General features: G+C 36.6%; 1 protein-coding gene across 1 annotated transcript in view; it reads left to right on the forward strand.

Moving 5' to 3' along the window:
• LOC113239639 (visual system homeobox 2-like) overlaps positions 1-14,583 on the forward strand; it is a 152,626-nt gene that overhangs the window by 67,884 nt on the left and 70,159 nt on the right. The window contains exons 4-5 of the mRNA XM_026476701.1: positions 1,753-1,843; positions 3,459-3,585. Of these exons, the coding sequence (XP_026332486.1) occupies positions 1,753-1,843; positions 3,459-3,585 (218 nt within the window). The remainder of the gene's footprint in view (positions 1-1,752; positions 1,844-3,458; positions 3,586-14,583) is intronic.

The raw sequence follows: 14,583 nt of genomic DNA on the forward strand, positions 1-14,583 counted from the left end.
ATCATCTAAGAAGAGGATTAGGCCGTAGTCCTTCACACTGGCCTAATACAGGTTGTGGACTTCACACGTTTTCCAAGGGTCTTCTTTCACGAGCAGGTTCTAACACGAAATTCATCCGAACAGTAAAACAACAAAAACTTACACACCAATATACTTATACAAAACAAATTACAAATATTCCCTATGTAGACATGAAATATGGTCCATGTTCAAGAAATGATAATTACATGAATTGTCATTCGCGGTAGTGACTTCCTAAGTATTGTCATACTTAGGAAGTCACTACCGCGAACACGTGCTCTGACAGCAAACTCTTCCTAATTGTGCATCAGCAAACATTCCCGAGACGCGCGAACATTCTAGAATCATGGCAGCCGCAACAGCATTGTGAATGTATTATTGAATACAACTCTTGGCTAACTCAGAGCTTTCTGGGTGTAGTTGACCCACGGGTTAACTACACCCAGAGAGAGTTTACACCTGTAGCCCACGGGCTACAGGTGTAAACAATCTAGTTGTAAACTTTAAGTTGCGATACCTTTACTTTGTGAGGGCCCATATAATGTTACTCCGCCCTGCCAGCGCCCGAAAACTGAATTTACATCGCTAAATTTACAGAGCGAATTTTTGTTACGAAATTTCACATAGCTTAATAAACTTTACATCAATTGTATAACGTACAAAATACGTTTCGATAGCTTCGGGAATTCCCGAGACTGCACGAGAAAATTGTCCTTAACGTTACGACGCTTAGACAGGAGGGGTATGATATTTTCGCCAATTACTTTTAAAAGAGTCCGAAAAGTTTCTAAAATCTTTACACCAATGGTGCGAATTTCTTAGCTTAGACCAAGATGTGCCTAAATGTCGAAAGAGGAATTGATATTGGCACATGACTACTACAGTTATATTTATTTAGTAGGCAGTATAGCTCCTTGTGAAAGAGTTCGTCCAGAGAAGTATTACCACCTTACCAATTTCTGCCGCTAAGGCGTTCCGGTTTTTTTCGGTTACTGTGAAATTACAGGCAAATGGGACTTTTAACTTATGTCTCAGTGTGATGGGCGCAATGGAGTGCTTCTCATAACTTTACAATTTACAGCTCTGACCGGCACTGCAACTGTTTGTTGGCAGTCGTGTCGCTTACCACCAGGGGCACGACTTGTTCGTAACGTCACTTGGTACCATAAACAAAAACACAGAATTATTTTTTATAGAAGCAAACTAATGGACATAAGAATCATTTTTAACCGACTTTAAAAAAAGGAGGAGGTTCTCAATTCGACTGTATGTTTTCTTTTTTTTTTGTATGTGTGTTACGCGATAACTCCGGTATTTGTGAACCGATTTTCATGATTCTCTTTTTGTTGGAAAGAGGGTCCTTAGTGGTCCCATTTAATTTTGAAGAAAATCATCCACCTCTAAGGATGGCTGTTCACGCGTGAAGATTCATTTTTATAACTAGCGCCTAAATTTTATTATAAGGAGCAATTATTTGAATGATTGATTTTGCTATTCTCCAATTCAAGACGTTTTTCTCTCAATATACTTTGAGTAGTGAGCACCGATTTTTATTATCTCCAGTTTCAAGTCCCATATAGTGGCGAACTAGGGGATGAATCCGGGTTTTCTTCACTTTCCGGTAACCGATTTCAATAAAATTTGGTAATTAAATGTAAATCCACGTATTTTAGAGATCGGTTTTTTAGTACTCTGTACTGAGATTATTAGATGTGCGTTCATTTGTCGCAGGTGTATCTCCTCTGGAGGCGGCGAAAGATTTCACCGTTGACGGACTTACCGGCTACAACGGCAAGAAGAAGAAGAAAAAACGAAGGCATAGGTAAAAACCCTCAACATATTTCCAAGTTGTTTTGTTTACTCACAAGTATATACAAAACATACGAGCTATTTCAAAACCTGTTCTTTAGAATCCGTATAATAAGCGGGCGCTTCAAATTAGACGCTTATAGAAGCTCTACAGTGGCGCCACTGTGGCGCTGCAGCCGCGCCACTACCAAATTTTCATACAATATTTGGAAACGCAGCGGCAGTCCATAGTCGCACCAAGCGCGCGCCTCTTTTGCAAACTAGATGTTGTAAGAAAATTAGTAGAGGCAACTGCCGCGCCACAGATTCACTACTACAACGCTTCTATAAGCGTCTAATTCGAAGGCACCCTAAAACTTAAATTAGTAAGTAGGTATGTTGGTATATTGGTATATTGGTACCCATAAGATGGACCAATGAACTGGCGAAAGTTGCCGGAATCCGGTAGATGCAAGCAGCACAAGACAGGTCGTTGTGGCCTACGCCATGTCTTTTGGATGAAATGTTCATGATATTGGCATATTTGTGAATTAACAAAAATTTGTACTGGCAAAAGACGCTACTGTTATATGAGCTAAAATCGAAACGCTACACAAATCCATGACAAAACATTTTCAAATTGACTGTGTAGATTTAAAAAAATAAAATATCAGATCTAAAGACTAGATTTAAAGAGAACTGCGAACATGAGTTTTAGAACAACTTGGTCGACGATTTCTTCAAATATAAGGCTTGATTGAACCTAAATCGATGCATACCTACATTAATATTTATAGTATGTCTTATTTGAATTCAATCAATTCCTTCATATATTGTTTATTTGCATACTCTTCTTTAAGGCTAAATAGGATTGACTGCACCAATTTAATTTTACCACCAACTTTTATCTATACTATATTCACTCTAATTAAAGCAAATTAATGCTATTTTATTTATTTTAAAACTTTGGCAATAATTAAACCTAATGGATTTTCTGTAGGTGCATGTTTCGTGTCATAAAAGAAGACATAAAAAATAAATTTAATGTTTCTTTATTTAGATATAAACCCATTTATAAATCCAACTTTTCAAAGAATTAAATTAAATTGAATTTTAAGGGAGAATGAAGAATTAATTTATACTTATATTTTAAATGCTAAGTTTTCGCTTAAAAAAAGCATGTATAGTGCTTAAACTATCCTCACAGTAATATTGACCGATTCACGTACTCTCGTAGACGTTTCTCTTATTCTCCGTGGTTACGTTTTTTCAAGTGTTTGTGCCGAACAGATTCTTTAAACGACTTCAAAAAAAGAAGAAAGTTTATGATTCGACTGTATTTTTTGTACGTGTACGTTACGCGATTACTTCGTTTTTTTGTGAACCGATTTTGTTCGAAAGGGAGTATCTTGGTAGTGGTCCCATTCAGTTTTCAAGAAAATATTCCGCCTCTAAGGTTGGCAAATTAGGGATGGATCCGGTTTATTGAATTTCATCCAGTTTCCGTTAACCGATTTTAATAAAATTTGGTAAATAGCTGTAATTCCACAAACCTTGAGGTCGGTTTTTTTTAATAAAAATGTGATCTATTCTGTACTCTTTTTTATTAGCTGGAACTTACACTTATGATACACGTATTCTCCCCGCAGCCGCACGATCTTTACGTCGTACCAGCTAGACGAGTTGGAGAAGGCATTCAAGGACGCGCACTACCCTGATGTGTACGCTAGGGAGATGCTCTCACTCAAGACAGACCTGCCCGAGGACCGCATCCAGGTAAGTGACATACAAATCTCGATAAAACATTCACAATAATAATACAATCAACACATTGAGTCTACTCGTATGATGATTGAACGTTGTCGTAGATAGACGTTGTAAGAAACGTAGATTAAAACATTATAATTTAGAGTAGAATATACATTTATTGCAACGCCACAACACATACATAGATACAGAAAAAAAATAATTGCAAACACTTAGACAAACAATACAAAATAAAAAGAATTAATAAACAAAATAAAAAAATACAAAACCAATATAAAATAAGACAAAATAAACCAAAAGCAAAAAAAAATATAACAACTACAAAGTATACTGTCATTTGTGCGGTTGTGGCTTGCGCACAAGGTCTTCGTTTAGCTTATGTCTGAACCATAATTACGAGTAACTGTGGCGCTGGTTTCCAACGAGCCCTGAGCCGAGATGAGTGACAGACGTATGTGTCGCAATTTCATTTATTTAAATGACTAAAATGAAAACATGTTACTTAATATCGCACCCTTGGTGTAATAAGGTCACAACTGCAAAATGACATCTTTTCAGGACAAAGGATTAAAGATTCCACGAACGAATTAGTCGATAACTTTTTATGCTTAAATATTAGAATTATAAAATTTTAAATATACTTACGTAATTTATTTCATGTACTTCCTATCAGAGTTCTTGCGAATATCTGCAGTATCTGCATTCGCGGATAATCCGCAAAAAGCATCCGCATTGATCGATGCTGATATTTATTGCTGATAATCGCATCGTGACTAAAGGAGCAGGGATGACGGCTCGCTGGAATAATTTACAAACCATCCAGAAACTAACTGTAAGCCGAAAAAGCGCTCTGACATCGTTCTTACCTTTGATAAAATGCCTATGTGATTTTTTGTTAAAATATGTCATTATATGTCATTTTTAAATATATAAAATCAGCATCCACATCAGCATCTGCTGACGTTAGAGTAAAAAATCAGCATCGCATACGCGTCCGCTGATGTGATTAAAACTTGCATCAGCAAGGGCTCCTATTTTTTTTATGACTTTCACGTAATAAAAACACTTCTGTTGTATTATGATCACATGTGGCTTTATTAAACCACGGGTACGATATTTATATTTCGTGTAAGATTTTGTAACGGATGATAGGTATCTACACCACGACGTTTGGAAACATCAAATACAGACTAACTCCGCACCATCACGCCAGATGTTTCTTCCAAAACAGGACCAGCCGTCGCCGACATGGTGCGGACGTCGTACGGACGCGATCGATAATTCCGACCTGTGTGATGCGACACACACAAAATCTTTTTCGCTCTTACGTTCATGGGCATAAAGCTTTTTCTGACCGGCTTAACGCAATTCTGGATAAGTGTAGTGACTCCTTATGTCTGGTGGAACTTTTCACCTAATTAGTGGATGCGGAATCGGCTCTAAGCTAAGGTAATAAGTATGACGCCACTCGACACGCCAATACCATGCTAGTTTGTTAGGACCTGTAAGTTAAAAACAAATTCACATTTCTCTATATTGCAGTTATTTATTCATGCAAACCTGGTATCTATCAAAATCAAGCCTGTCTTTATAATATACCTTCATTATTCATCGCAATTTTGTAATCTCATAGAATAATTTTATTATTAAATATGCAAAGGCCAAATTGATTAATCACTCAACTTACCTATTATCAAATAACGAATAGGTAATAACAGCTAAACTTGACTTGCGACATTCGTTTCGTTCGATGCGTTTCGTAATTCAAACTTGTATTATATTAACGTGCCGTCTTTTAAAACTTACGTTAGAAAAAAGTCTATTATTCGGGCATTAGCCCGTCAATTGCCTTCGATTGCTGTCACGTAACAAAAAGCACGGATTTAGAAAAAAACTTTCGATAAAAAAAATGTTGTAAGTGGAGAGTGTATTTTGCGGCAAAACGAACGTCCCAGTGCACGCTGAGAATGTTAAACGAACCACCCTTGTTGCGTACAAGAAACGTACATTTTGTAGGGTAACCATGACATAAGGATAAATGGGATTAATTGAACAATTAAGTTCATTAATATATGGCATTTTAAAGTTCGTATAGGCATAAATACATACTCCAGTAAATTAATCATTTTTATTTTGCTTCTAAGCTGAGTGTAGAACAGTAAACAATTAATAAAGAAATGTATAATTAAAGTTCTTAGGTTTTCGGTATTTTTACACATAGGAAATGAAACTATTTTTCCGGATTCCCGGAAATCGTTCAAGTCAACCGTGACCATGGGACCTGTAAAGGGCCCGATATGTTGTTTTGTTTGAAAAAAATCGCGTTTAAATCCGGAAAAATAGTTTCATTTCCTGTATATAATTAAAACTTTGTTGGTAATACAGTACCAGAAAAATTATCTTATTGAAATAATTCGTGTGATTTACGTTATTTTAATTGCTTCAAACGGTCAAAACACACGCCGCACAACATATAACTAAAACAAATAAATATTATGTCCCAAGGAACAAATGCGAATGCTAAATACAGTCGGTTAACGTCACGTCAAATCTCATCAATTATATTGAGAACGAATTCGACACCGACGCAGGCGCAACACGATACTTTACACAATCACAATATTTCGCGGAAGGAAACTTTTTTGTGTGACTATTATTGCTAAATTCTATTATGCGGTCCATTGTTATTTATTGCTTATAGATTAATTGGCGAAGATATATTTACGATTTGTTTAAGAATAATTTAGACGACCTTCGTGGTATGTGTTTTCATAGTGTCGCTATCTCTAAGGACCCGGGTTCGATTCCCGGCCGGGTCAATGTAGAAAACCTAACTTTTCTATATTGTCTCGCGTCTGGGTGTTTGTTGTATAGTCGTTGTGACTGATTCACTTGTGTTATGAAAAGAATCAGTTACGTACCTACTTACTTGGGGATCAGAGCAACGTAGGTGAGATTACAATATTTATTTATTTAGAATAAGTGCGCATTTGACATCCATCTGACGTGATGGAAAGTGATGATAAGATCGATGATGGACCATGCACACCTAAATAATGCCTATTCACTCTCATCTTGAAAAGGCTTAAGTTATTGCGTCCAGAAAAGAATTCAACAACAATTTTACAACCATACAAACTTAATATATACCTAAATGTTGTTCAGTGTTTACGTTATGTGATGCAAGTTAAAGGAAGTAATCCCACCTGCTATAATTAGTGGCAGATTCATAAAATTATTAATAGTTTTTCCGCCCGCCACTTACATACAACTCAAGCATCGCCTTCGCTCGGAAACTGCCGGGGAAACACAAATACGACGCTCCCCGCACCCTGCCTTCTCACCCCAACCCGCACCCCTGCAGTTATGAAAATTTCATCCCCAAACACGCAAACTAAACTAAGCCCTAACATAACCACACAGAGCTTATTGCCACTTAATTTCATGTTTGAGGGAAATCCATTCTTCATATACCCTGAAATGAAATTTATCACTCACTGTTAAAGTTTGTTTTGGCTCGTTTCTAGTTAAATCATGAGTGATGGTTTGAATTTTCGGTATAATGGCGTGCCGGGGATTAGGTTTCCCCGATCCGGGGACGGACTGAGACGTTACAATAAATGGATTATTATGCAATCAAACGTCTCGTACTTTCGTACCCTTACAATTTACTTGCGCATTAAGAAGAATATATTTCCCCACAAATCCTCTTGAAACTCCACGGATTTTCAAATTGAGGAATTAAAAACACAAATTATAGAGAAATATACCCATCAAGGACAACTCCGTTGTTTACGTTTGTGATAGAATGAGGAAAATGTGGAAATTCTCCACAAAAAATATATTACGTAGTGACCTATTAATCCCAATTATTACCTATGTATTTGTATTTTATAGACATGTGTTATTCACGTGAATAACATCCATTGAATAATTGACTTATAAAGGTAAAATTACATGTTCAATACAAATTGAAACGTTGAGCGAATACTTATTATTCCAACAAGTTGCTTATTCAAATTGTCTAACAGGCAATCAATACTGGCAGACAAAGCACACACAAATTGGTTTTCAGCGTAGTCATCTCATTAATTATATCTACGAAAACACGTTGTGGCGCCATCTGGCGCCGCGAGGTGGCAACGCCTGTCGTCATGGCAACCGCGCGCTGATTGGCCACTTCGACACGCTTCTTACGGGGCAGAACGCTGTAACCGCCGCTAACAGCCACTCAAATCTCTATCTTACGTTTTCAGTTCCAAGTCTCTTTTTTAATTAGCCGTATAAATGCATTTGTTACGTTTGGATTTAGAGCGGTTGCATTATTAGCCCCGCCCTTCTTAGTGGCATGGCGGACGGTTTTGTCTTGGCCCGATTCGTCTTTTTACGTCTCTGTTTTATTTGCTCTACGTGTGTTTGCTGTACATACATGTAGTGTCGCATTAAGAAGTTGTAATCTGTTTTAAAACTCTTTTATATTTCCGAGCTCTGCTTTTGTGTGTGGCTTACTGTCGTTTGTTGGGACGACAATGTTAATAAACTTATGTAATTTAATAAAAATGGAATACGAGTATCTACTTGTTGTACATTATCTACATAGCAATTAATAAGTTTTTCTTTAGCATTGAAAAGTTAAAAAAAACTTGTAGAGACACACAATAGACTTAATTTGTTGCCTTATCAATATGACAACTAATCTTCTTAAATATTGTGTAGATTAGGTGTCTATTTTTGTCCTAAGTAAGTATTCAATCTATGCATTACAGGGCTTTATAGGTATATATCTGCGGGTTCATCCATAGCAAATCCGTTTCCGACGGCTCACTGAATTGGCGAAAATGCACTTTCAGTTCATTTATTGCATAATGCATAATTATATTAACTTTCGACCTATTGTTATGCATGGGTAGGTAGGTACCTATTATTATAAAAATTACATAAAGGTTCTCAATGGACATTAAGTTTCCTTTTTAGTTTTGCTTCAATGCAGTCTTTTTTAGTCTTATTTACTAACAACTAAATACATACTCGTTACCTACTAATTCCTTCGTTAATACAGATATGTACGTTTAATACATTTAGGCAAGTATACAAATTCATTCACTTAATTACAAATTTCAAAGAAAATAAAATGTATAACCAAAAATAATAATGTTCTAGACAACAACACCCATAATTTGGAATTCCCTATACGTACTATGACTAGAACACCCACACCAGATCAATTTAAAAAAATTCGTTACCGAATTGGTCCTGCCGGGACTTGATACTCCTCGTCTAGCATACACATACACATTGAGCCATCGAGCTTACAAAAAAGGTCTATGTCATTTTTTGTCAATTCCCATTGGGTATGTCTTCCTTCACTGTAATTTAGTGTCTGGAAAAAGTTTACGATTACTGCTTCGAAATACGGATACAAGTTTTTAAGCCAGGATTACTTTAGAAAGTCTAACATAACCTCTAATTTTACGGCAAGAACAAAGGCTTCAAAAATTACCTACCTAAATGTTGTGTACCATATAAGACTTTAAATTGAATAATTTATTATATAATTAATATATAATACGATACGGCACGTATTGTTCGCCGATTCTTGGACCTGAGTCCCTGACCCCGGCCGACTGTGCCATAGCCGGGAAATACCGCCTCTCCCATTTAAAAATTCAAAATTAGTCTTTTAGGCCTTGGGAGAGGCGAGAGTTTAAAATAAACATAATAATAATAATAATAATAATAATAATAATAATAATAATATAATATTTAATATATATTATTAATTTTAGAGAAGTCTAAAAGACATGTTTTGGAAAAACAAGTGAATATTAAGAATCTCGTTTTAATTCACGTTTGACACTGCTCTGTCACCGGTGTGAATATATGGGAATAAGTAATCCTTAATAAAATAACGGTAAATCATTTACCACTACAATTATTAATACAAAGAACGAACACTAAGATAAAATTCCTTCGATTCGGCTGGATTCGAACCAACGTCTTTTAGCAAACCGTGCCAGACCCTATGCTAACTAAGTGGGATAGATGGGACATAGGAGAAGGACATAGGTTACGTTTTGTTACAAAAATAAATCTTACAGGGGGTGAAATAGGTGATGAAAGTTTGAATGGAAAGCCAATAAAATGTAAATGAGTACCTACCTGTAGTACCTACAGTAGGCTACTCAAAGTATTTGTTCTTCGCATGCGTAGTCGCGAGCACCACCTAGTGGTTAAATGTATCACCATGATAAAGAATATCATCTATATTGTAGTGAAATTACAGGCACATAAGACTTATCAACTTATGTCTCAGGGTGACGAGCGCAGTGGCAGTGCCCCTCAGATCGATCGATCTGTTATAACCCAACCTAATATGGGTATTTTGCAAAGGTTGATATTACTATTAAAGCCGTATTTTTCCATAATGCAATGTGCAAGTTTTCATATTTTGCGTAAGCCTAAAATCAAGTTAGTTAGACATTGGCACTCGTAAAGAGCGGTACATCGCTCCGCGAATCGGGAAGTCAGTTAGTTATATATTGAGTGTAATTTTCTGCAATAAATCGGGTGTTGGGAAGTTAGTTCTTTTTTCTTTAAAAAGACAAATTGGAACGGCCGCCTAACAGATCGTTGCGATTTGAAGCTCTGAGTGGCACTGCAACTGTTATGTGCAGGCGTGTAGGTTACCACCAGGCACAGGACTTGTTCGTTCGGTCACTTGATATTATATAAAAAAACTCTTTCAAAAATAAGTTAGTCATGGAAATGGCATCTACAACCGTCAATTACCAGGGAACCAACATTATACAGATAGAGCACTGAGGCCCGCGTTTGTTTGTTTAATAATTTTATAGTGGGCATGAATCTGGAAGTTGCCCGCCTTACCTGTTCGGTCGTCTAATATTTTCTTTCACCTGATAAGCTGCGAGTGGCGGCGGCGCGGACGGCGGGCGGAACGATCGCATTTCGCGCCAATTACGGTGTATGGCCGATATTTCCGTCACTCTATTAGCTCTATATTCCTGAACCGTTTGCATTTCTACCGTAGTCTTGTTACAAAATGGGAAATGAACTTGTTGTTTTACTTTTTGCAATATGGAACCCGAAATAACAGATCTGTATCGGAATTTTTTTTTCGGACAATGTATACGCTTCTATAATAAGATTCCAGTTGATATTCAAAATTTGCCATTCACAGGGTTTAGAACTACGGTGAAACAAAAACTATAAACTAAAGGTTATTTATACAGTTTCTGTGTACTTGGATGCCAAAAATCCGTGGTAGTGACGCATTTAGGTAATTTTTGCAGGTAGTCTCGTCTATGATGTTTGAAATAACTATTGTAGGTGATAGATGTGTACTAATGTTTATTTACAAAGAGCAACCCATTTCAGTCTCATGCTTATTTTTCATAGAAGAATCTGCCTTACGAATGAGCAGTAGAGTTTAATCAAAATGACGATTTCAAGTGTAATTTGCTTATGTATGAAATTTAAAGATCATTTGACTTTAACTTCGGGTCTCAATTGCGTATATTTATTTTTTCAAACAAACCAACGTTTTGGGCCCTTTGCAGGTCCTATGGTGTCAGCTAACTGAGATGGCAAAGTCATCAGGAGTTATGTCCAATATTAATGCAAACCACCGTATGTATTTTACACTATAGTCATAAAAATTATTAATTTTTAATATCTTTCTTTTTTTAATTTACCAAACATTCCAATTTACGCTACATACGTTATTTTAAAAATATTTTATTTTACCAATATGAATTTTTACTAAATTAAATATTATTAATTTAAAGAGGAAATACTTCAGTATTTCCTCCTTGGGCTTCAGCCCAAGTCGGTGGTACGGTGAAACCATTTTCTCTGATGGAATTCAGTTGCAGTAGAGCTCCTTGTGCAAGAGTTTTTCCAGAGAAGTACTGCCACCTTATCTATTTCTGCCGCCAAGCAGTAATGTGAGCAGCAAGTTTTGAAGTCTAAGGGTGCTGGTTGAATTACAAAGACATGAGACTTGTCAAGTTATGTCTGAAGGTGACGGGCGCAGTGGGAGTGTCCCTCAGATCTTACCAATTTAAAGCTCTGAGTGGCACTGCAACTGTTAAGAACAGGCGTGGCGTGTGGCGTGGGACTTCTAATGCCGACAATGTAAACCGTTAAGGCACCGAGGCCGTCTACTAATAAATCAAAATAGAAATCAAGTTGTTGTCAGGAAACAAACAAATCCAACAAGGAAGACTACTCTAATTCGCCAGCACGCAAGTCACCCAATAAGATGCGCTGTAGTGAATTGTAAACCAATAAAGACGACGGCGCTGATCGCATTTCCCGCCAATTACGTCTCTACAGCCAGGCTCGTTACGCCGTAGAATGCCGCTTGGATAATGCACTTTTCCTGCCTTGGCCAGACGATTGAGGCCTGCCACAAGATCTGCCTAAACTCTAATTTTATCATGAAATGGAATTTCAATATACAACTTGAGCACCGACAATCTTTTCTCTACATACATTAAACTACCTCATATTGATGACTAGCTGTAAAACGTTATTTTGCATTAATTTAATCAAACAAATATTACATTTTAATAAAATAATGGAAGTAACAGTAATCTGGAAATTGATTAATTTATTGTGATAAAATGAGGGTAAGGTACAATAAAAGCTTAAATACTAGAAAGTAAAACTAGGATTTTTAAATTATATCAATAAAATTGAGTCACCGCGGCGAAGTGCCCAACATGCTGGCAGCGTTCCCCCTTTGTATATCTATGCTAATGCATTGGGCCAGATAGCTGGTGGTGTGCTGGAGATGAGATGGGGCAATAGTCTTACATATTATAAATATAAGCGTGTATACAACTATTTATACACGCTAGTCATCATAAATTACTAATATTATTATAAAACAGTAATGATTCAGCAGTTTCAGCGTTCTCATCTAATTATTATTACTCACGTGTTAGCTACAAAGATCTTTTAAGAGCGAACCTTAAATATAAGAAAATCAATCGAATCAAATCGAAACTTCTGGAACATATTACACTAAATATTGTTGACTGAGACATTTCTAGAAACAATTTCTATACGTGCAACATGTATGAATTTAAAATGTTATAAGTTATACGTACCTACAACTATTCGAAAATCCTAAAGTTTTAAAATATACCATATGAAAAAATAGTAAGTACCTAATCTCAGACTTTATTGCTAAGTATTTAGACATGGTCCTTATGTATATACAGTTCTGTCAGTAATATTTTGTAAGTAGGTAAATCTATATCTACCCACAATTGCAAAGCGTATAATATTTCTAAGCAACTGATCAAATTCCGTTCTAGTGCAGTGAATAGTAAATTCGAGAATGTTCGAGCGCTATCGATACCGGCGCGATCCGGCTCGAGCCGATTGCATTTCCCGGCAATTAAGCCCCTTCAGAATACTGCTTAGCTCAAACTAGGTTACCGGCAGCGCTATAAGCTTCTTTATGCTACATCTGAATTGTTACAAAGCGCTTTACCATCTAAATAGACGATACTCATGTTTTTTTATATAGGTACATCAGGAAGGTGTACAAAAATATGTTGACAGGAAACGTCCTAAAAATGCTTTTATTTGATATGTCTGAAATAATTTTATCGCATTAGGTAAAATCCTGGAACGTTATCTGCCATGAGAAATTACAAGTAAATAACATCAAAACAACATTTTATATTCCGATCTACACACAACAATTAATTAATTGAAGGACGATTCAATTTAATTAACCGGTCTCAAACATTCCGCGCGCTCCACAACGTATAGCCGGCCGCGCTCTGCACGGCACAATAAGGGCGAGAGGAATGCGCGCGCGAGTTAATTACTGACACGTATTGGCTTGCCGCCCCCCCTTTCCCCCGGCCGTTCACTGCCTCTACCCCCTTTACCTACCCGCACCCCCTACCAGTCTCCGCCCTCACCTAATTAAATTACCTGCGTCGTCTTAATTGAGATTGTCTTCATTTTCCAATGTTCGGAATTTTGCGGTCGACTTGTCTACTTATTCCATCTCATAGAAAAGAATAAGCATTTGCAATTTAAGCGAATGTTTAAATTAATCAAATTTAATAAGTATAGACTTACAAATAGCCAATGTTGTAGTCAAAATCTAAACCATGTATGCAAAAGTTTAGTAGCAGTAGAGCTCCTTGTGAAAGAGTTCGTCAGGAAATTACTGCTACCTTATCTATTTCTGCCGTCAAGCAGTATTGTCAACATTACTGTGTTTCGATTTTGAAGGGTAAGAGTGTTGGTGAAATTACAGGCACATGGGACTTGTCTACTTATGTCTCAGGGTGACGGGCACAGTGGCATTGCCCCTCGGATCTTTGCGATTTAAAACTCTGAGTGGCACTCCAACATCTACGGACAGGTGTATCCCTTACCACTAGGCGCACGACGACTTATTTGTCCAGTCACTTGGTCTCATAAAAAACTTATTAATATGCCAACATAATGAAAACAATGAAATATGGCTGTCCGAGAAGGTTCACTTGTCACACTAGGCCAGTGCTAATACCCGAAAGCTATAATTTAGGGCTATTCAAGGCTAGAGCTGGCTAAAGTGAATACGTACTTACAAGACAAACGTGTTACGTCACCAGTCACGTTGTTGCATGACTTCAGGTGACATTGTGATCAAGTATTCATCATTTTACATAAAAATAACAGCAATGGAACATTTATGGGTTATAATGATGATGATAGAGAAACTGAAATGAAATATTTATTAACAATGAAATTCACAGCTTCAAAGGGCCTTATGACTAATACATGACATTGAATAGAAAAGAAATTTTTGAAAAACAAAAACTATTATAAATAGTATTATCGTAAATTAGGTTATACATTCACTTGAGTGAAATACTGATTAAGTTAAGAAAGTTCAGATAGTAATTTATTTCTGCCCTATGTATGGCAGGATGTTTATTCCTTAATAGTAAAAGGTGTTATAACTAAAGCACA

This window comes from Hyposmocoma kahamanoa, unplaced genomic scaffold (assembly GCF_003589595.1).
Source record: "Hyposmocoma kahamanoa isolate Upper Pololo Valley unplaced genomic scaffold, ASM358959v1 114, whole genome shotgun sequence".
In the NCBI taxonomy this organism is placed as follows: Eukaryota; Metazoa; Arthropoda; class Insecta; order Lepidoptera; family Cosmopterigidae; genus Hyposmocoma; species Hyposmocoma kahamanoa.